Consider the following 23,670-nt stretch of genomic DNA (forward strand, 5'->3'; position numbering starts at 1 on the left):
TTTGGCTCTGATACATAAAAATACAATAAATTTCTGTGTATTAACTGTGTGCCCAGCAACTCTGCTAAACTCTTATTAATTCTAATGATAATCTTTGGATTTTAAAGCACAAGCTCAAATGTAAGGTTAAGAAAAGAGACAAATGGAAAAGATTAGAGAATCCAGACAGACTCCAGTGTCTGGTTGCTTGATCTCCGTGGCGCTGCAAAACAGTGGGATAAGATGGTCTTTTCAATAAATATCACTTGGGTAATTAGATGCCTTATTTGAGGAAAATGATGAAACTTAACCTCACATTGTATGCAAAAATCCATTCCAGTAGATTATCAACCTAAATCTATAATGAAAGATAAATCATGTGTTCAGAACATAAATAGGAAAATATCTTCATAACTGGGTTAAAGATTCTTACATGAGATACAAAGAAAAAGATTAGTAAATTAGGCTAAAGTAAAATTGAGATCTATAGTTCTTCAAAAGTCACCTTTAAGAGTAGAATACCGGTTACATGTACTAAAAGTATAAAGAGCTTTGTACACAAATTCCATAAACGAGTAAGAAAAAGACAACTCCGTAGAAACATGAGAAGAGACTTGAACACTTCAGAAAGATTCTATCTAAAAGGCCAAAAACACGAGAAGGTTGCTCAGCTTTAGTGAGAAAATGCAAGATAAAGGCACCATTAAAACCACCCTCGAAATGGCTAACCGTAGAACTGGCAATACCAGGTGTTGGTGAGGGTACTCCATAGTCGGGGGGAGTAAACTTACTGTGATCAGTCTCCACCTACTGCTGGTGGTGCTCCTGGCTAGAAACGCTTGAGACACTTGCCGGGGCCGTACTGCTTGTGGCGAGCCCCCGCAGACCTCCCCTGGCAGCACCAGTGTTGTGGCTGGACTGGCCTTAGTGGCTCCTAGGATTGCAGGACACACCGCAGCAACAACCATTTGGGAAATTTGAAGAACAAGATTTATTACTCACAGGTCCTGGAGGGCCACACAGCAGGGTCATGGGTGGTAGAGAGGGGGAGGGAGGGAGCGTGGAACTAAGCTCTGCTTTACTGAAGACAAAAGATGGGGTGCCTAGGGTTCTGCAAGTTCACTCGTTATTGAGAACTTTAAAACAAAAGCAAGAATTAAGGAGAGGCAAAGATAGGGTCACTCAAGAGGTTCAGTGCCGCATTTACCCAGGGCTTTCTAAGAGGGGAACTTTGGGAGTAAGGGTGGCCCAGTTCCTTATCTAGTTGGTTTGCTACTAACTGAATCATTATAGCTGGCAGTATGCTTATTCAAGATGAAGGTCTTTAAAATGGATACTTTGGCAATTAAAAGCTAAGTATCAACACTTAGAGGCATCAGATTTTTTTGTCCTTTTTTTAAAACATTTTTTTATGTTTTTTATTTTTGAGAGACCAGCAGCGTGAGCAGGGGAGGGTCAGAGAGAGGGGGAGACACAGAATCTGAAACGGGCTCCAGGCTCTGAGCTAGCTGTCAGCACAGAGCCTGACACGGAGCTCGAACCCACGAACCATGAGATCGTGACCTGAGCCGAAGCCAGGTGCCCCCCCCTTTTTTTTTAATTGAAAAACAGTTGACCTACCATACTATGTTAGTTTCAAGTGTACAACATAGTGATCTGACATTTATATACTTAATGAAATGCTCACCACAGTAATTACAGTTAGCAGTTGTCACCATACAAAATTAGTACAGTATTGTTAACTATATTCTTTGTGCTATACTTTGCATCCCTGTGACCTGTTTCATAACTGGATTTTTGTACATCTTAATCACCTTCATCTATTCGCCCATCTCCTCCCCTCTGGCAACCACCAGTATTTATAAGTCTGTTTCTGTTTTGTTTCTTAGCCACGTATAAGTGAAATCATGGCATTTGTCTTTCTATGACTGACTTCTCTTAGCGTAATACTCTCAAGGTTCATCATGTCCTGCACATCACAAGATATTTCTTTTTTATGGCTGAGTAATATTCCATTCTATTTATTTATTTATTTATTATAGTTTATTGTCAAGTTGGTTTCCATGTATCACCCAGTGCTCTTCCCCACAAGTGCCCTCCTCCATGCCCAGCACCCCCCTTCCCCAATCCCCCTCCACCTTCAGCCCTCAGTTTGTTTTCAGTATTCAGGAGTCTCTCATCATTTGCCTAATATTCCATTCTTTAACCATTCATCTTATCTATAGATACTTAGGATGTTGCTTCCGTATCTTGGCAATAGTGAATAGTACTGCAGTGAAAATAGGTATGCACATCTTTTTGAATTCCTGTTCTCATTTTCTACAGTAAATAACCAGAAGTGGAATTACTGGATGGTATCAAATTTCTATTTTTAGTTTTTTTAAGACCTCCATACTGTTTTACATGTGGCTATATCAATTTACATTCTCACTAACAATGTATGAAGGTTCATTTTTTTCCACGTTCTTACCAAAACTTCTGTCTTTTTGATACTAGCCATTCTGACAGGTGTGAGGTGGTATCTCATTATGGTTTTGATTTGCATTTCCTTGGTGATGAGTGATGTTGAGCATCTTTTCCTGTGTTTATTTGCCATCTGTCTTCTGTGGAAAAAGGTCTGTTCAGGACCTCTGCCTATTTTTTAATCAGATTGTTTGTTTCTGGTGTTGAGTTGTAGAAGTTCTTTAAGTATTTTGGATATTAACCCCTTATTGGGTATATTATTTGCAAATATCTTATGGTCAGTAGGTTACCTTTTTGTTTTGTTGATTGTTTCCATCATTGCACAAAAGCTTTTTAGCTTGGTGTATTCCCAGTGGTTTTTGCTATTGTTGCTCTTGCCTGAGGAGAACGATCCAAAAATTATTGCTAAGGTGGATATCCAGTGATAGTGCCTATGTTTCCTTCTAGGGGTTTTATGCTTTCAGGTCTTACAGTTTGGTCTTTAATCCATTTTGAGTTTATTTTTGTGTGTGGTATAAGAAAGTGGTTATGTTTTATTCTTTTGCACAAAGCTGTCCAGGTTTCCCAGCACCATTTATTAAAGAAACTGCCTTTTCCTCATTGGATATTCTTGCCTCTTTTGTCATAGATTATTTCCACATAAAGGCATAGGTTTATTTCTGGGCTCACTATTCTGTTCCATAGGTCCATTATTGCTGTCTCAAATGACAAGATATCATTCTTTTTTTTATTGGTAAGTAATATTCCCATTGTAAATATTACCACTTCTCATCGATTCGTCTATTGATAGACCCTTGGGTCCCTTCCGTATCTTAGCTGGAATAAACATAGGGATGCACATTTTTTGAATTAGTGTTTTTATTTACTTGTAGTAAATACTTATTAGTGGATTTACTAGATTTTACAGTATATCTGTTTTTAATTTTTTGAGGAACCTCCATACTGTTTTCTGTAGTCGCTGCATAAATTTACATTCCCACCGACAGTGCATGAGGGTTCCTTTTTCTCCACATCCTCGCCAACGTTTATTTCTTTTTGATAGTAGCCATTCTGACAGGTATAAGGTGATACCTCATTGTAGTTTTGATTTCCATTTCCCTTACAGTTAGTGATGTTGAGCATCTTGTTATATGTGGACCATCAATATTTCTTTGGAAAAATGTCAGGTCCTCTGCTAATTTTTAATTGGGTTATTATTATTGTTAATGGTGTTGACTTGTATGAGTTATTGGATCTTGTTGATTTATCATTTGCAGATCTTCTCCCAGTAAGTAGATCATTTTGTTGGTGGTTTCCTTTGCTGTGTGAAAGCTTTTTATTTTGGTGAAGTATCAGTAGTTAATTTTTACTTTGTTTCCCTTGTCTGAGGAGACATATCTAGCAAAATGTCTAGAAAATGTCTGATGTCTAGAAAAATAATGGAGGCCCATGTCAGATTACTGCCTAAGTTTTCTTCTAGGAGTTTTATAGTTTCAGGTCTTAAATTTAGGTCTTTAATCCATTTTGAGTTTATTTTTATGTATGTTGTAAGAAAGTGGTCCAGTTTCATGCTTTTGAATGTAACTGTCCAGTTTTTCTAGCACCATTTGTTGAAGAGACTTTCTTTTCTTCAGTGTATTTTCTTGACCTCCTTTGTCATAGGTTCACTGACCATATAAGTGTGGGTTTATTTCTAGGCTTTCTATTCTATTCTGTTGATCTATATGTCTGTTTTTTCGCCAGTAGCATTCTGTTTGATTACTCTGGTTTTGTAATGTATTTCGAAATCTGGAAGTGTGATACCCCCAGCTTTGTTATTCTTTCTCCTGATAACTTTGGTGATTCTGGGTCTTTTGTGGTTCCATACAAATTTTAGGATTATTTGCTCTAGTTCTGCGAAAAATGCTGTTGGTATTTTGAGAGGGATAGCATTGAATCTATAGTTTGCTTTGGGTAACATGGACATTTTAATTATATGAATTCCTTCAGTGAGCATAGAATATCTTTCCATTTGTGTCACATTCAATTTATTTCATTGGTATTTTATAGTTTTCACAGTACAAGACTTTAACCTTCTTGATTAAGCGTGGTAGTCTTCTAAGTAATCTACACACCCAGCTTGGGGCTTGAAACTATAACCCCAACATTAAGAGTTGCGTGCTCTAGGGGTACCTGGGTGACTCAGTTGGTTAAGCATCTGACTTCAGCTCAGGTCATGAGCTCATGGTTCACAAGTTCAAGTCCCATCAGACCAGAGCCTGCTTCAGATTCTGTGTCTCCCTCTTTCTCTCTGCCCCTCCCACCCTCATATTCATTCATTCATTCATTCTCATTCTCTCTCTCTCTCTCTCTCTCTCTCTCTCTCAAAAATAAATAAAAAATTTAAAAAGAGAGAGAGAGTTGCACGGTCTACTACTGAGCCTGCCAGTACCCCTAAGCTTGTTAATCTCATAATCCACTGTATTTCTGCGGTGTCATTCATACTTTTCCTCATCTCTGAATTTATGTATTTGAGTCCTTTTTTTCCTTGATGAATCTGGCAAAAGGTTTATCAATTTTATCTTTTCAAAGAACCAAGTCTTGATTTCACTTATCTTTTTATTTTATTTTTTTATTTTTATTTTTTTTAGTAAATATTCTGCTACTATATATTAAATACTGCATGGTTTGCCCAAGCTAAGATGAAACCACATCATGAATCAATTAGCATCTTTTTATTTTTTTAAGTCTCTTTTCATTTATTTGCTCTGATCTTTATCATTTCTTTGCTTCTGCTAACTTTGGGTTTTGTTCTTAAATCTTTCAGTTGTAAGTTTAGATGGAGATTTTTCTTGTTGTAGAAACAGGCCTATATTGCTCTTAGAACTAACTCCTTTTGCTATGTCCCAAATATTTTGGAACATCATGTTTCCCTTTTATTTGTTTCCAGGTATTTTTTAATTTTCTCTTTGATTTCTTTTTCACACACTGGTTGTTTAGTAACATGGGATTTAGCCTCCACATGTTTGTGTTTTTTCAGTTTTTTTCTTGCAATTGATTTCTAGTTTCATACCTAAAAGAGGCTTGATATGATTTCAGTTTTCATAAATTTATTGAGACTTGTTTTGTGGCTTAACATATGACGTATCATAGAGAATGTTCCATGTGCACTTGAGAAGAATGTGTATTCTTTTGTTGGGTTAACTGTTAACATCCATCTGGTCTATTGTGTTGTCCTGAACCACTGTTTCCTTGATTTTTCTGCCTGGGTGACCTCCATGGATTTAAGTGGGGTGTTAAAGTCCTATTCTGTTATTGTATTACTGATTTCTCCCTTTTAGGTCTGTTAATATTTGCTTTACATACTTAGGTGCTACCATTTTGGGTGCATAGAAATTGATGATCTATCTTTGTTGGATTGATCCCTTTATCATTATGTTAATGCTCTTCTTATCTCTTATTATAGTCTGTTTTAAAGTCTATTTTGTCTGATGTAAGTACTAGAACCTTGAACCTTTGTTTGTTTCCATTTTCATGGAATACCTTTTCTATCTCTTCATTTTCAGTTTGTCTTTAGGTCTGAATGAGTGCCTCCTAGATAGCATGTAGATGTGTCTTAGGTTTTTTTCATCCAGTCAGCCTATGTCTTTTGATTGGAGCATATAGACCCTTAACATTTAAAGTAATTATTGATAGTTATATGCTTAATTGCCATTTTGTTGTCTGATTGTTTTTGTCCTGTCCCTTCCTTGCTCTCTTCCCTTGTGACTTGATAGCTTTATTTAGTGTTATGCTTGAATTTTTTTATTTTTTTCCATATGTTTTCTGTTTTCAAAGGTTTGTGGTTACCATGAGGTTCATATTTAACACCCTATGTATATATCAGGCTGTTTTAAGTTAATAGCCACTTAAGTTTGAACCACTTACTATTTTTTAACTTTTTTATTTTATTTTTTTGAGAGACAGAGACAGAGCATAAGTGGTGGAGTGGCAGAGAGAGAGAGGGGGGGGGGGGGGGGGGGAGACACAGAATCCAAAGCAGTCTCTAGGCTCTGAGCTGTCAGGACAGAGCCCATTGTGGGGCTCAGACCCACAAACACCAGATCATGACCTGAGCTGAAGTCAGATGCTTAACTGACTGAACCAACCAGGCTCTCCTGAACACATTTGAAAAGCACTACATTTTTAGGGCACCTGGGTGGCTCAGTTCAGCATCCGACTTTGGCTTGGGTCATGTTCTCAGGGTTCATGAGTTCAGGCCCCTCATTGGGCTCCATGCTGACAGCTCAGAGCCTGGAGCTTGCTTTGGATTCTGTGTCTCCCTCTCTTGCTGCCCCTCCCCTGCTCCCTCACTCGCTCTCACTCTCCTCCCCCCCCCAAAAATAACCATTACAGAAATTTTTTTTAAAAAGCACTACATTTTTATTCGCCTCCTCCACATCTTATGTATTTGTAACTTTTGTATTGCTTAACAAACACATTATAGATATAATTGATTTTACTCCTTTTGTCTTTGAACCTTCACAGTATCTTTGTGATTGATCTGGTACCATTAGTATATGTTCACTTTCACCATTGAAATTATGTCATAATTATTCTAAGTTCTAGTTATGGCCTCTTCTTTCCCACTTACAAAAGTCTCTTGAACATTTCTTGTAATGCTGGTTTAGTGGTGATGAATACCTTTAACTTTTGTTAACTTTTGTTTATCATCCCTCCTTTAGTTCTGAATGATAACCTTGCTGGATAGAGTATTTTGTTTGTAGTTTTTTTCCTTTCATCATTTTGAATATCCTGTGTGCTCTCTCTGGAGCCTGCAGTTTCTGCTGAAAAATCCGTTGCTAGCTAGCCTTCTGGGAGTTGCCTTGTACATCACGGTTTGCTTTTCTCTCCCCACTGTTAAGATTCTGTCCTTTCGTTTTTGACATTTTAATTATCAGTGTGTCTCGGTATGGACTTCCTTGGGTTCATCTTATTTGGGGCTCTGTGTTTCTTGGATCCAGATGTCTGTTTCCTTCCCCAAGGTTCGGGAAATTTTCAGCTATTATTTCTTCATATGAGTTTTCTGTCCCTTTCTCTCTTTTTCTTTTGGGACCTCTATGATGTGAATGTTAGTATGCTTGTTGTCTCAGAGGTATGTGTTCTCAACTCTGTATTACTAGGAATTAGAGCTTAATTGGGGGAACCTGAGTATTAAGGTTTTGAAGGTAAATGATGAGATACCATTCACTATTGGCTGACTTACGTACGAACCAAATGGGGCTATTGAAAGAGGAGACTCCATCTCAGTATCTTTAGTAACAGGGTATAGGCTTTTAGGGACCTGTTTAAATTGTTATTAGGGGGTGTTTACCATCTTGCCCACCAGAGGAAGAGTCACTGGCTTCCATATAGTGAATTCCACCTGGAAGGTCGAGAACTCGGGCTTGTTTGATGTTGCATGGGCTGTTTCAACACATCCGTGCCTGTAACAGGGGAGGAAAGGGCCAAGGAGGCCACCCCCAGGAAGAGCCATTTGTAGTAAATGGCCCCTGTAGTTAGTTACATCTGAATGGATTTGTACACCTTTGATTCCATTTTACTGGCAGTGTCCTGTGGGTAGAAGCACTTCCCTTTCAAGAATTTAGAAGGGTGGTCTGCAGGAGCAGTGACTTGGGCCTCGATGTCTAATCAGGCCAGAAAATACCGTGATTTTTATTGTCCCAAGGGACCACCCCGGTGCTATAGGGGCCACTGTCTCTGGGAGGTGGGATGAGCCCTGGGAAGCCACCAACTTCCTGGGGCAGAGGCTTTGGTGGCTGCCAGCCGTGGGTTTTCGAGAAGAGGGCAGAGGTAGTTGCAGGGACAAGTCAGGATGGATGGCAGCTGAGTGGCAAGAAGGTGGTTGGCAGAGGGGGCTGTAGCTGTGAGAATGTTCATGTTAGGGTCTAGAGTTTAGACACGTGCTGTCTGGATATTAAGTAGCCAGGAACACTGAGGTTTTGTAACTCCCAGGAGAGGTTAACCTGTGCATTTTCATAAAGGGCAAAATTCAGTTGGGGATTTATTGGGGAGTAGGGAGCCCTTTTGAGGGATATTTGCTCAAGGGGCAGCGGGGCAGAAGGACATAGGTCTGAAGTGTCCAGGTGCCTCCTCCATGTCTAGCAACCATGCCCATGCCCCCCCAGTGCCTTTTAAATGGTGTCAGCAGTCCCATTAAAATTAGCACTGCCTGGTAGTTAGGGGGAGCACCTTATGAAAAGAATTCTCCGGACTCAGGGGTCACTTGAGGCCTCATCAGGTTTAGAAATGAAGAGGACAGGGGCACCTGGGTGGCTCAGTCAGTTAAGCATCTGACTTCAGCTCCGGTCATGATCTCACACTTCATGGGTTCAAGCCCCACATTGGGCTCTTTGCTGACAGCCAGCTCAGAGCCTGGAGCCTGCTTAGGATTCTGTGTTTCCCTCTCTCGTTCTGACTCTCCCTGGCTCAATCTGTCTGTCTGTCTCTCTCTCAAAAATAAATAAAACATTTTTAAAAATTAAAAAGAAATGAAGAGGACATCATTTGGGTCACTGTGGTCATAGAAATGATAAACATACTGGACCACGCCAACTTTGTGCAGCAGGAAACAGGCCTGATCTAATGTTTCCCATTCACTGTGAGCCTTAGCTTTAGTGGTCTGTGTGAGGAAAGGAAGAGCATGGGGCCAGGCAGTAAATACGGGGGGGGGGGGGGGGGGGGGGGGGGGGGGGGGGGGGGGGGGGGGGGGGGGGGGGGGGGGGGGGGGGGGGGGGGGGCGGTTGCAGCTGTCAGTGGCTCTGGTGCCTCGGTCTTCCTTTATACCTCTGCATCCTCACCAGTGGCCTCAGCAATCTGGTCAGTTTTCCTTCGGAAGCTGGGGCCCCCCTGCGGCATGTTGCCTTGTTCTGCCCCATTGTGGGGGTATCCTGGGGGCTCAGGATCCGAGGTATCTCAGAGGAAACAGACATGTAGCTGGATCATTCTCTGAGAAGATTATAGATTTTAGGGTCTTTAGAGAGACTGGCCAGCTGTACAGTTCAGCAGTCATGAGTAACAATTTTTGATCACAGGCCAAAAACTTGTAATAGCCTGTTAGCTCCCTTCTATCTTTCCTGCTGCACAAAATCTTTAAGTAAGGTTAGAATTTCAGTTACGGCATAACTTCTGATGTTAATTGTTACTTTCTGATTTTCTTCACTACCTTGATCTTACGTGTTGTTATCAGAAACAGTTTCTGGAAGATGTCCCTGTGACCCCCCTCATCAGGGGTGGCCTTCCTGTCCAGGGTGTCCCAGCTGCCCTCCCCAGGATTGGGGCCTGCCTCCACCAGCGCAGTGTGCACGGGACCTGGGGGAAAGCACAGTAGCAGAGCCTTGGCCTGTTGGTGCACAGAGGCACTGAGCAAAGTCCAGGAAGCTCTCATCTCTGTGAAATAAATTTTGCAGTTGTTTGGGCTGATGTACCTCCTCTGGGTCTTAGGAGGCACTGGCATAAGATGTTCAGGACATGTATGTTTGTCTGTTAATTGTTTAGCAGCATCACACCAGGGACCGGACTCAAGATAACCCACTGGGCTAGGGAGTGATAGTGAGTGTAGCAAGGCGATAGTGAGTGTGGCGGCCGTGTGGGAACAGCAAGGCTCAGCTGAATGTCTCCTTTCATGGTGCCATTGGTTTCCCTCTTACAAAGCCGTTCCATGTATCTGGGTTAGGACACGTAGTCCTACTGTGACCCACCACTCAGTGGTCACTAAGGGAGTTCTCCCTCCTTATCTACTGGAATACCCTTTGCTCAGTACCATCAGCCCAAAGCCTCATCTTGGACAGTGATCACCACCTCGGGATCCAATCTGCCTTCATTAGCTGTCCTTGGCACAAGGCAGGGAGGACCCCATATACATGAGTGGTCAGTAAAGGCCTCTATAATTAGTGGCCTCACATCATTAGTCCGTATGGCCTTCATCACAGTGCATTGGAGAGAGTGAATTATTATGGCAGCAGTGACAATTTGGAATAGATGCCACAGGCAACACACAGCAGAGGCAGTATGCAAAAGCATGGACTAGTGCAGTAGACCTCCAGCAAGTGGGGCTGCCCTCCCAAATGGTGTGACCATCTGGGTTAGCCAGTTCCGTGAGTGAGGTAGTTGAAGCTGGGGGGCGCCTGGGTGGCTCAGTCAGTTGGGCTTCAACTCTTGATTTCGCCTCAGGTCATGATCTCAGTTTAGGAGCTGGAGCCCACATCAGGCTCTGCAGAGCCTGCCTGGGATTGTCTCCCTCTCTCTGCCCCTTCCCTGCTCGCTCGCTCTCTCTCTCTCTCAAAACAAATAAAAATAAACTTTGGGGGGAAAAAAAGAAAAGATAGTTGAAGCTAAATGCCTTCCCCTAGGTTAACTGCAAGTGCTGCCACACAGTCCCATTGACTGTACCGTCTACCAACTGTTCCGCTCTTGGCCTGTTGATAGTGGCTCTCGCAGTTAGAGATGCCTGGGGGCGCTCGCCTGGGCTACTTGTGGCGGTGCTTAGAGACGGCTCCCTGACCGGTGTCTGTCAGTCTTGCAGCTAGGCCGGCCTTAAGGGCTCTTAAAATTGCAGGATGCACCTCAGCCACAGCCATCAGAGAGTTTCGAGAAACAAGATTTAGGACTCCCAGGTTCCCAATGGCTGTGGCATCTGGGGTCTTAGGGAGAGAAAGGGAGGGAGCGTGGTCCTAGGGCTCTGCATTATTGGGATAAGGGGTGAAATGCTAAGGGCTTTGTGAGTTCATTCTTTATTGGCAAATTTAAAACAGCTGAAATGAGTAAGTGGGAAGGGAGAAACCGTGTTACTCAGTGGTCAGTTATCGAGGTACCCAGAGCCTTCAAAAGGGGAAGCTTCATGTGTGTCAGTGGTCTGGTGCTGTGTCTAGTTGACTTGCTGCTGGCTGTGGCAGGCAGCTGGCCGGATATTTACTTGAGGTGGAAGTCTTTGAAATGCATGCCTTGGTGGTCAGAGGTTTAATGTCAGGCACCGATGTTACACTTAGAGAACCACTTGGGAAAAATACAGGTCTCTGCTTACTAAACCTGAATGTGTACAGAACTGCGGATGCAGCAGGCCCTCTCCTCGGTACGTCCCCAAAAGAAATCCGCGCACACAGGCACCAAGAGAAATCCATGGGGATATTTATAGCAGCATTATTAGTTATCATCCAAGAGCAGAAACAATGTTGCACAGCAACATGGATGAGTCTCTTACTAAACATAATGATCTAGCAGAAATGCCAAACACAAATATATTCTATATGATTCTGTTTATATAAAACCTAAAAACGCAAAAACAAAGTGATGCAATATACGTGGGGATACCGAAATGGGGAAAGTATAAAGAAAAACAAGTAAGCGATTATCTTGGAAGGCAGAGGAGTAGTTACTTTAGAGGGGAAGGGAATGTGATCGATTTGGGCTTCCATGGGTGGAGACAGTGATGTATTTCTAGACAGGTGATGGTAGATGTGTGCTTTCTGATTCATTAAACTATGTGTTTGTGATTTATATACTTTGTGTTTTTCACCAAGAAAAGATTTTAAAAAGAGGCTACACATAAAATAATATTTATGTTAGGAAGTTACAAACTTTTTATTTATGGGCACATAAACATAAAAGTACTAAGACATCTTTAGGAAGGATGTGCACAAATTTAGATTAGCTTATCTCTGTGGGCGAAGGGGGGTAATATGGCAGTGCTGGGATCTAGAGCTGTACTTTAACGGTTTTTCAAAAAGAAAGATCTGGAACAAAGATGGCAAAGTAGTGACATCTTCAGTGTGGGTGGTATGTGCACAGGTGTCTTTTTTGGGTACTTCATGTTTATTTTTCATAATTAAAAAATTTTAAGGAGCACCTGGGTGTCTCCTCACTTCGGCTCGGGTCATGATCACAGGATCCTGGGATCAGGCCCCGCATTGGGTTCTGCGCTGACGGCACGAAGCCTGTTGGGATTCTCTCTCCCTCCCTCTACCGCTCGGTTCTCTCTCAATAATGAATGAATGAATGAATGAATTTAAAAGTAGGCAGGATGTTTTTTAAAGGGCAAGGGAATTAGAGATAAAAATTTGGTATGTTATATACAACTAACACTGTATTTTTTGTCCCAAAGGTACCTGAAGCTCTTCACTTTCCTGCCCCTTCCAGAGATTGACCACATCATGCAGCTGCATGAGAAAGAGCCGGAAAAGCGGGGTCCTCAGAAAAGACTTGCTGCAGAAGTTACAAAGCTTGTTCATGGACAAGAAGGCCTAGCTTCTGCTAAAAGGTGGCCTTTTAGAATACTAAAACTGGATAAAGTCAATGTAGTTAATAGACTTGAAAATTCATTAGGGTTATCCTGTTAGTTACCACTAGCAGGGATGGTCAGTGGTTGACCTAAGTGCTGTAGAATAGCCTCTGTTGGAAAGAAAGTTTTGAAGGCTTTCGGGGTGGAACCTGACGGGCGCTCCGGAGTCGGGTGCTGGGTATTAGCACGTGTACCTGGACGAGCGCTCACATGACGCGGTTCTCCATGCTTTTCAGGTGTACACAGGCCCTGTACCACAGCAGCATAGACGCCCTGGAGGTCATGTCCGATCAAGAGTTAAAAGAGTTGTTTAAAGAAGCTTCATTTTCCGAATTAGTGCTTGACCCAGGAACAAGTGTCCTAGACACATGCCGCAAAGCAAATGCCATTCCAGATGGTCCCCGAGGGTAAGATTCTTTAACTTGAAATTCACAGTAAATTCAGCAGTAAATGTTACAGTTCACAGCGTGGGTTTCCAGAAGGTGTTTTCCTGATAATGCTTTAATGGTGTCTCATTTCTGGCAGAAGTCAGTTTAAGACTAAAGTGAAGACTGAGTACTTTTTGTCAAAAATCCTTTAAAACTTAAGTCTATGAAATCTGGTACTACTATACTGTCTCTCCTTAAGTCTAACTTAGTTTCTCTTGAGCGTTGGAAAGGCCTGTGTTTAAGGGACCACCGCAGTCAGTATATGCACTGGGATTAGTCTGCTCAGAATGATCACAATTTGAGATCAAAAGTGAACAGAATTACATGACCCCTTTCATATTCAGTATATATCATCTTTTTTTTAGGGAGTGTAGGGGTTGCCTAACTTAAGTATTAGTTGAATTTCTGAAAATGAAATAAGCATAGATTGTTACTTCCCTAAGACTAGTATTATTAATTACATACTAGTCCTCTTAAGAATTATATTTTTCTTATTTAAGAAGTAGGTAGAATATTTCTTCCTCAGTATTATGGTATTATGAGAGAATAAAGTGTTCCCAAAAAAGTAAGTGGGCCCATTATTGATGCTTATCCATTTATGAATGAAGCCATGTGATACAGAAGAAAAAGCATTTGTTAGCCAGAAGGCCCCGGGGGCCTCATCTGCTGGGGTTTGAGAAGTCAAATAGTTGTCATTTATAATCATGAACATAGACTGATATTTGTTATAGTTGCTGTTTTCTTTCAGTAGTTTTGGATTATTTGCCTTTATCCTAAAGAACCCTATTTTATTCTACATGATCTGTGTGTCACCTGCCATTCTACCTTACTGCTTCCCTAATATGCTCATTTATTTAATATGCCCTGAATTGGGGGTGGTCTCAGATACCTGCCCACAGTGAGTCACTGGTTCTAAGAATTTTCTTCACTGTGGAAACATTTTTCATTTTCTTCTGAACTTTTCAGAAGTGGAATAAAAATAGTTTATTTACTGATACTGTGAATTATGCCACTAAAGAGGACACCATGTCTGGTTTTGACAGAGTTCTTCAGTAACACTGACATTTGTTTAGATTGTATAAGCTCAATAAGATTGGCTTGTGCATTTAAACAAAAGGTAGAACATGATCTGAAACTGTAGCAAATAACCTAAAATAACACTTCCTAAGAGAAAGAAACAGAAAATAGAAAGTGTTTTACTGTAGGTTCACAAAACGATAGGTCGTAGCAGCTTATTTCATTAATAACATGTTCAGATAAGAGAGAATGAACATTTGCGTTTCACAAGGCCTTTCATGCTCTAGATGTCTTTTCAAAGGTCACCTCTTTCTAGTTACTCCCCATGTTTACTCACCCTATTTGTGAAATTAACCGACACTCTCCAGTGTCTGCCTTTCTCTTTTCAGGAAAATTTCCAACCACCACCCACCCAGTGTGCTCCTAGAGCAATTTTTCTTGGTTGCTTTATAGCATTTAAATTGGGGCTTTTTTTAATGTTTATTTTTGAAAGACAGAGTGTGAGCGGGGAGGAACAGAGAGAGGGAGACACAGAATCCAAAGCAGGCTCCAGGCTCTGAGCTGTCAGCACAGAGTCCGACGTGGGGCTCGAACCCACAAACACAAGATCATGACATGAGCCTAAGTTAGATGCTCAACTGACTGAACCACTCAGGTGCCCTTCCTGGTGCTTTATAGCATTTAATCACCTAGTTGTTTATTTGTCTGGATCGCCCAACTAGTTTGCAAACTATTTATATTTAGTGCGTAAAGGCTCTGTGAATGTTTATTGAATGAATTGGGCAATAAATAATATGAGTAAAACCTCTTTACACAGGCCATCAAAAAACTGTTGCTAAACTGGAATTAGGCCACTGGTTTTCCATTTCTGAAATCAGCCCATTTCACTTTTAATTTCTGCTTTTTATCATTTTAACAAAATTTGCTATTTGCATAGTCTCAGAATAGAATTTCCAAGGATCTTCCAGTTTCATAAGCAAGTTTCCTAAAGGTTTCTGTAATAGCACTATAGAGTTGTGACGTGTAGCCCGTGGGTACTCATTAAAAGTGGCATTGCCCTTTTTCTGTTTGGAGGCTGCTTTTCTGTAAGCCCCTGCTCAGAGCCTGGGGAGGTGGGTAATTGCTCTTGTTACTCATTTTTAAATCACTACGGGCTGGGAATAGCTCTATGTAGAGCTGTGAGAGATTCCAGCTTTTTCTCTACTAAATACGAAACTGGACTGTGCCTTAAACTGCTCTTTTAGAAGAGCATTTAAGGAAGGCAGAATCTAGTAGAGTGAACATAAAGGTAACAATTCAGTGCTAAGAAGTTTTAGTTGGAGAGCCTCTGAAATGTAAATGAAATATCATTGGGAGAGGTCAACAGTAATTAGATTTATCTAGTTAACTAAAACATTTCTATTTTTAGGTATCGGATGATAACAGAAGGTGGAGTCAGTATAAATCACAGACAAGTAACCAATCCCGAGAGTGTTTTAGTCGTTGGACAACATATTCTTAAGAATGGACTTTCATTACTTAAAATAGGAAAAAGGAATTTCTACATTATAAAATGGCTTCAGCTATGATGAAAAATCCTTCTGGTGGTTCAGACAAAATGCATCCATCTCATTCTCAAGATGTATCAGAGGTTGGCTCCAGAACACATACTTTCGTTCACACAAGCCAAACAAGAGAGAACGGAGTACACTCTAGGCCTCAGAGTGTGAGTAATTTCATTATGTATATAGGTTGCTTAATAGAAGGTGCTTGTGTAACGATGGGGTATTTTATCTCCTGATCTGCAGGTGTTACGGATGACCACAGAAAACCATAATTGCCAAGGATAATCTCTTTTAAAAATTCTACTTCATGAAATGACTATTGTATCCTTCTTGCTCTCTTTTTAGAGATGAGAAGAACAGTGAAAAAAGGGGCAGAATACGGACTCTTGGGCACTTTTATATTGGATGTCTGTCTCCCTGAACTTACACCAGCAGCGTCCCCAGTGCTCACATTAGAAATGTGAAAGATGGTACTGGAAACTGTAGATTTCTGAATGTTTTGTTTAGGAAGCAAATGTAGTTCTCCTTAACATGGAGTCCTAGTTGGCAGTAGAAATTACAGTAGAAAGTTTCCTTTCAAAGAACAAAAACTAGTACTTTTGAGAAAGTTTACAATTCCGTTTTCTAGTCCCTATGTTTCAGTATAAATTTACTCAGCCTTGTTTTGCTAGATTACTAAAGTAGCAATATTTTATAAATCTGGAAACTTAGTTTCAAGTTTCAGCTTCTGTCCCCAAGCAGACTGCAACTTGAGATAAACTGAAAAGTAAATTAGAAAATAGAGGCAAATATACAAATATCCAATCGTCTGAGACTATCATAAGATATCCTTCTGGTAAGGAAGTTTGCAGGTCACATTTAAAGGATTTAGAATCAAGACTTAGTTAAGCTGTACATACATTAGGGAGGCCAATTCTCAGTACTCTCTCTCTCTCTATATATATATATATATGAAAAGTCAAGATAGTTATCACCCCTATTTCCCTGAGAACCAAGTGAAACACAAATACAAATGGTTCACAATCCAGTTCCTTCTCGAAAACGTTATAAGCAGCAAAGCATGGCTTTCCTGCTCCAATTCTAGCCATTTACTACCTGGAATACTTGAAACAAATCACTATGCTAATAAGTAAAAATGGAGATTTACTGGTAGCTCTGTGAATTGTGAGAATTCTATAGGAAAAAAGTTGTAGTAGAACTTTCATATAGCATAAGCTGTCTTATGTTCTGATTAGATTTATAGGTTAAAGTGCGATAGTTTAGCTAAACCTTTCTCTGGGAGTAAAATTGGGAAGAATTCACTTATTGACAAAACTTTAACGTCATTTTGTACCAGCAATTTTATTTACATAGCAAGAACATACAGGCGTCCGTGGTCAATATCAGAGATCATCTCCACATTTCAGAGCTTCACTCGGTTTGAGAGCCCATAAAGGAAGGTTTTCTGAAACTTTCCATACCTTTCTTGACTCTGCTTTTCTTGTACAAGGTGTGTAGTGCCAGCAAGTACATTACCATGGCCTATTTTTAAAGGGTAACATTTTCAATTTGAAATATGTTTGGTATGCCAGGGAATGATACACTGTCGGTTTCTCCGCCCTTACAAATTCAGAAGGCTGGAATGGTGGTCATCTGATGTATATGAAGTAAGTAAATCATGGATGGCTGTACTGATGTTGAATAATGGCAGAGTGATTTTGGAGTGTGTGCTAATGAGCGTTTAGGTAGTATTCTATCAAGATGGTACTATTAACAGATTGAAAGTAGTACCATGTAAGATTGAGTCTGGTTTTTTGAGATCAGTTGCTGAGCCCATTGTTTAGCCAAGTTAACACACACACTGTCCCTGCCAGTAGTCCTTCATAAATGTCGTAACAGAAATATTATGTTCAGTAAATTCTGTGTTGCTGATACGATCTTTTAGAGATGGAGCTAGATGCCTTAAGGATTTTGACCCATGTCTTAAAATTTATAATGTAATTTGCACCAAGAATCACCTGGGGAATTTTAATAAAGTGTGAGTTCTAAACCTCACCCCAAAACTCTGAATGTGTTTTAGTAGTATAAAACCTTTAGGTGTGTCTATCCAGATGTTTTTCTTTAAATAATAAGGTTCTACCAGTACTTTCATATCTGTATTCTAAAGCATTCTGTTGGTGTGAAGCAAAAGTAACTATTCCCAAATAACAGAGACGATAAATACTTAAATGACCACAGTATGTGGTCTTAAGATTCACTTGGAGGTGGTACTTAAGAGTATAAGTGACCAATTTAAAGATGTATCTGAATTACTATTATATTTGAGAATCAAGTCTAGATAGTAGAATTCCTGCTTGTAGGTTTAAGAAAGAATCGAAGATGATTTAGATGTTTAATGCACTAGGCAGCATGGACCCGGAAGTGGAGGGCTGCAGCAGCTACACCTTATGCACACGTCACTGTCAGTGTTACAGAGCTTCCTGTGCCTTCAGCTTTCTTGCTAACAAAGCAAAGTTGCAGAGAAGCTCAATACTATAAATCGAAGGACAGGTGGACTACAGTGACAGTGAGTAACTTGTCACCTCACATCTTTCTAAGCCAGACCAGTTTATATTGTGCATGCATTACATTTGTATGAAATGTGATCTTCGTGCGTTCTTCTCGAAGGACTATGGCCGCAGCTTTAAGACTAACAGATTACACAGGTCATCTCATCCACAGGCAAACTGCTTATACAACGAGAACATGAACAGTTCTTTTTAAGTTCAAATGAAACTGTCACAAGAAAGACTTGATGTATTTTATATGTACGGGGCAACTTTAGAAACCGCCATTTATTATTTGGATTAAATGTATGGTTTGTTCTGTGATACAGAGTACAATTTTCAGTTTATAGCCAGTCTCTTCACATGAGCAGACTCATACCATTGCAATTCACAGGAGTTCATAAATAAAATACTACTCAAGTAGGAAGTAACTAGCAAACTTCGAGTTGACAAAGTCTCAGTATTATATAGTTCTCTTCACCAAAGATGAGTCTCTCGGATTTCAGCAATTATTTGACTGGCTCCTTGTAATGCCTATATTAAAAAAGGTAAAAAAAATTATGGATGTTTATTATCATATCAAATAATCTCTGAATTATGTGGAGGCAACCTCTCCCCCTTATATGTGGTAGATCTATAATAACTAGTATCTTCTTTGGAATTTGAATCTAAAGATTAGCCCTCATATGATGACTATGTATCTCCAGGGATCAGAATGTGGTGTTTACAGTGCAGACCCAGGTGTGAAAATTTTTTTTAAAAACATTTACGATACCTTTAGCATATCAGCTGCTTCCTTCCTGCGTTGTGCCATGTCCTCAGATTCAGTCAGCAGGTCATCCAATAAGGAGGATTTATACAGCTGCCCTACTAACTCACTCTGAAGAGTATCTTTCACATGATTAACCAAAAAGTGCATTACTGCCTTTGGCACACTGTAAAAACAAAGCCATCAGATGATCCATTAATTTATAATTGGAGCCTAAAAATGTTTTAAAGGCCTGTATTTTCAAAATGATTATGGAGTCATCCAGCAGTATACATAGGCTCTGATTTATAGCACTAACCTGTCTTGAATATTCTTTCTGACAATAAGAAAATATGATTTGATGAGTCGCTCAATGACCTCACAGTCTCGTTGTTCACGGGCAGATAGTTTTCGTGCAACAGGAACTGGCTAAATGGAAGAAGAAAGAAATCTTATTTTTGTGCCATTTTCAAATGACAACATTTAAAAGTTCAGTAAAGCTGGGGTGCCTGGATGGCTCCACTTTGGCTCAGGTCATGATCTCACAGTTCGTGAGTTTGAGCCCCACCTCAGGATCCACTGACAGCTCAGAGCCAGCTTTGGGTACTGTGTCTCTTCTCTCTCTGCCCCTCCCCTACTTGTGCTCTCTCAAAAATGAACATCAAAAATAATTTTTTTTTAAGTTCAGTAATAAGTTTTTGTGACTGAACCTATTCACATAGCTTACCACATCCAGCAGATTGACAGCATGGCCTTTTTGGGGACTGGCTGGCATAATTGGAATTGGTTTTGACTTTTCCTCTGCTAATAACTCTTCAGCTTTTGAAGTTTTCAGCATTCCTCTCCAGTTGCCTGTTGTTGGTTCTTGAACACCATCTCCAACCCCACCACCTCCTCCAGATGCAACCTGAAAAAAAAGTTCCAAACTCTATTCCAATCATACCATATCTGACATTAAACAAAATTCCTTTTCATTGACAGCAGTCAGGAACACATATCCTGTACCCGCCGGAATCTCATCTATTCAGACAGGTAACTGGAACCCTGGACTGTCTAAATAAGAGGTTCAGTTGTAATTTAGCTCTTGATAGTTTGCTAACTTTAAAATTCTCTAACCCCTCTACAACTATTAAAAATAGCTGCCATTCAGCTTAACTTTTTTCAAAGAAACCTTATACACCATTGAAGTGTGATCTCTCCAAAAGTTCTGTGAACTCATGTTACAAAACTTCGGAGTTAGGTATTTTTGAAGTCTGTTTACATTTTTAACAGTCACAAAATACCATAGGATAAACCTACAAACTCTTCAACACACAATTCTTAGACTGATGGGACTTTAAACTGCCTAAAACATGGAATGTGACATAAACACAGTATGTTTCTTCAATGTCTATACTCGAGAAAAGATCTGCTGATAGAAATCTAGCACTACCATTAATCACAAGTGCTTTTGCACTTTTTTTTCCCCTAGAATATCTGATTTGTAAAAGAATGTTTAGGATAATGGGGAAAACATTAACTCATCAATACTTGACATTTTTAGATGCTCTTTAAAAAGATCTTATAATCTAAAATGGAGTTAAGATGATATCCAAACTTTTAACAGAAATGTACTACAGCAATTGTTTAAAAATGTCAGTTAAGGAAAAAAAAACCCTCGTAGATACAGAGAACAGAGCAGAAGGTCAATTATAGGGTGATGAATGCTTAGGTCGACTTCGGGAGGGGGGGGGGTGATCACTTTTTAGTGGATACAGGTGTCAAATTACAATTTGTACACCTGAACATTTTTTTTAAAGTCTTTCCAAATGGGGTATCATTTCAAATTAAAACACTGGCCCATCTTATGTCCATTAAGATAGGCCATATCTAAATATAGGCAATATATTTATATACTAATTTTAAAATGAGTAATTATATTTTAAATACCTATTAACTACACATGAATGATAAAAAGAAATTATAAGGAAAGTAAGCACATTCAGGGTGATGCCATGAGTGAAGTAAAGCATAAAGCAATGACTTAGATGGTCTTTATAAAATCTGAGCACAGCGGGCTGAGAGAGAAGACATTTATAAACTTGTGAGGGTTAGAGCCTTAAATCTGGACAGCGAGGAGGGGAAAGGATCTGCATTTATGCAGAAAAAAACAGAAATAAGGATGGGTCTGAATAATTTACCGATTACTTAATTTTCCCCTCCCCAAAAAGCCGAGAATTAACTGTCTCAAACTCTCCCAGTCCCATTTGTTTTGAATTTGCTTAAGCTCTTCAGCACACGTTAAGCTACACATTGAGGTGACCATGCAAACTGAACGGAAGCATAAGGAAGTGGTAGGAGGGGATTATGCATTAGTACTGGACCAGCGTCAGAGCTTTTAAAGAGGAAATGTCCAAACATATAACAACTTCCATCTCTGGAATTTTAAGTCCCTACCACACTATTAAAATCAAAACTAGTAGGAAAGCCTATTGTTGTTACTTAAAGAAATGTTAAAACTAGAACTAATGCCATCTTAAAAAGATTAGAAAAGAAAAACATTTAAAAATGGAACACAGACAAGAGATGCTGCTGCACAAACAGCTTCTTCAATGATTTTGAAGACAGTGTTTCAGTGAGAATCAAAGGTACATTTCATTCTGAAGCAAGACTCACAGTTTTAGTTTCTCTTCTGCTGTCCTGAATTAACTGTTAAAAGATACGTTAAAACATGCAGTTTAACAAGCAAAATTTAAATACCAATGGTGTGAATTTCAAAACTGCAGATAATTTCCTCTTTAAATTATTTTTCTGTGTGTTTTTGCTACATGGCAAGCAAAGGCACGTCAACGATAATTATGAAGTATACACGGTTACATACTTTAAAGTTCTTCTTAGACTAAAACAATCTAACCTCCGCACAGTACCCCACATTAATAGCACCGCGTACGGTGTGGTTTCCGCAAGGTTATGCTGCACCAGACAACTAGGCATGCAGGCTTAGATTAGGAACCAGAACAGACCTTGCCATCAGCCTCAGCAGAAGCAGCAGGGGAGGGCTCCTGGGAGGCAGGTGCCAAAGCACTTGGAACTTTATAAGACTAAAGGCAAAAAATGCAGGGAAAGAAAAATCAAGGATGCCAAAAATGTATTCAGAAAACATTCTAGAAATGTAAATTTTTCTTTTCTGTATCAAAATAATAAGTAACATGAGAAACAAAAGGAACCATGGGACATAAAATTATTTTTTCTTATTCTATTATCACCTTTGTTAATTTAGCCTTCTGCAATGAATACGTAAGGAAAATCCAAATTCAAAAATTTGTTATCTTTGGAATCTGGTAAGATTTTTTCTGGTAAAGAATTCAAAACCACAGATTTGTATAGCATTCATCTTAATGTATGCAACTATCACAGGTCACCAAAACCTTTTACATGCATATGACTTTCCCCTCTCTAAAATACCTTCTTGGTATGTACTAAAGTCACTGGTCATTTCAACTAATTGTACAGAGTTGATAAAGTCACCTTAAACTTTTAAAAGCTTGATATTAAAAATCCACCTTTAAGCATTTTTTCTAAAACCTATTTTTAGGGGCACCTGGGTAGCAGCTAAGGTCATGATATTATGGGTTGTGAGACTGAGCCCCAGTCAGGCTCTGCATGGATAGTGCAAAGCCAGCTTGAGATTCTCTCTCCCCCTCTCTCTGCCCCTCCCCTGCTTGTGCACGCATACATACATGCACTCTCACCCATTCTCAAGATAAATAAACTAAAAAAAACCTATTTTAAAACTTGAAATACCTTCACTCAGTGAAATAATCCCAATGGAATAATGAAGGGAGAAGAAGAAATTATTCCTAGAACTGAGGCTAATCCATCTTTGCATATTGGGAATATGCTTTAAAAATCCTATTTTTTACCTTGTCTCGTGCTACAGCTGAAGGTAATTCTCTTGCTAGCCTGTTTCTCCTTTGTTCCTAGAAAACACAACCAAACAGAAGCACAGTGATTATCAGAGCACTGAGATACAAGCCTACTAAAAAATGTTCAGCTGAATTGAAAAGTGTGGAATGACTTACAGTATATCCTCTCACTGTTGGGACTCATGCCATAATTTTATTTTAAAACAAACAAGAAATCATTTAACCCAATGCTTCTCAATCTTTTTTTTTCTGCCCAACACACCTGAAGGATACAATACAACGTCAGTGACAGTGGCTCCCTAAACCAGGGACCCTCAAATGAGGGGCAGCGGACTGACATCTCTGCCTTCCCGCTAAGACTCATGGATTGGAACTGTCCCACATAAATGTGTACGTCAGCCTTCAACATACCATGTAGAGTCTTAAGTGCACAGATACAGAAAACCTAAGCCTTTAACTGTCACTCTAACATGCACACCTCCGTGTTCCCACAACTCCCACACACAAAACCATAGAGATATCTGGAGTGGAGTTTATCTATTCTTTAAGGATGTTCCATTTTCTTTACTCTAAACCATTTCCCAGAAACAAATGTAGCAATGAAAACAGTCCTTTCTGTAATCTAATTTAACAAACTGATGGACCACCCACTCTTCTGATTTGCTGATATCAGGTGACTCTGGTACAAAGCTTAAGAAACGGCGTGACATTCAAACCAACAGGCAGTGAACACCTACTGTATGTCAGAGCACCGTGACAGGTTCCCGAGTGAGATACATGTGTTAACA

At 39.8% G+C, this 23,670-nt stretch overlaps 2 protein-coding genes across 8 annotated transcripts in view; one reads left to right on the plus strand and one right to left on the minus strand.

The window, feature by feature from the left end:
• YARS2 (tyrosyl-tRNA synthetase 2) overlaps positions 1 to 17,738 on the plus strand; it is an 18,645-nt gene extending 907 nt beyond the window's left edge. The window contains exons 2-5 of the mRNA XM_029955515.1: positions 12,539 to 12,694; positions 12,952 to 13,122; positions 15,569 to 15,865; positions 15,948 to 17,738. Coding sequence (XP_029811375.1) covers positions 12,539 to 12,694; positions 12,952 to 13,122; positions 15,569 to 15,728 — 487 coding nt within the window. The 3' untranslated portion in view covers positions 15,729 to 15,865; positions 15,948 to 17,738. The remainder of the gene's footprint in view (positions 1 to 12,538; positions 12,695 to 12,951; positions 13,123 to 15,568; positions 15,866 to 15,947) is intronic.
• DNM1L (dynamin 1 like) overlaps positions 17,020 to 23,670 on the minus strand; it is a 50,653-nt gene continuing 44,002 nt past the window's right edge. For 2 of the 7 annotated variants that reach the window (XM_029955650.1, XM_029955647.1), the window contains 7 exons: positions 22,880 to 22,936; positions 21,980 to 22,057; positions 21,633 to 21,665; positions 19,705 to 19,884; positions 19,297 to 19,406; positions 19,005 to 19,164; positions 17,020 to 18,763 (listed from right to left, as the gene is read on the minus strand). In XM_029955650.1, the coding sequence (XP_029811510.1) occupies positions 18,707 to 18,763; positions 19,005 to 19,164; positions 19,297 to 19,406; positions 19,705 to 19,884; positions 21,633 to 21,665; positions 21,980 to 22,057; positions 22,880 to 22,936 (675 nt within the window). In that variant the 3' untranslated portion in view covers positions 17,020 to 18,706. The remainder of the gene's footprint in view (positions 18,764 to 19,004; positions 19,165 to 19,296; positions 19,407 to 19,704; positions 19,885 to 21,632; positions 21,666 to 21,979; positions 22,058 to 22,879; positions 22,937 to 23,670) is intronic. The other 5 variants (XM_029955653.1, XM_029955651.1, XM_029955654.1 and 2 more) reach the window with 3 other exon arrangements.

This window comes from Suricata suricatta, chromosome 10 (genome assembly GCF_006229205.1).
Source record: "Suricata suricatta isolate VVHF042 chromosome 10, meerkat_22Aug2017_6uvM2_HiC, whole genome shotgun sequence".
Classification (NCBI taxonomy): Eukaryota; Metazoa; Chordata; class Mammalia; order Carnivora; family Herpestidae; genus Suricata; species Suricata suricatta.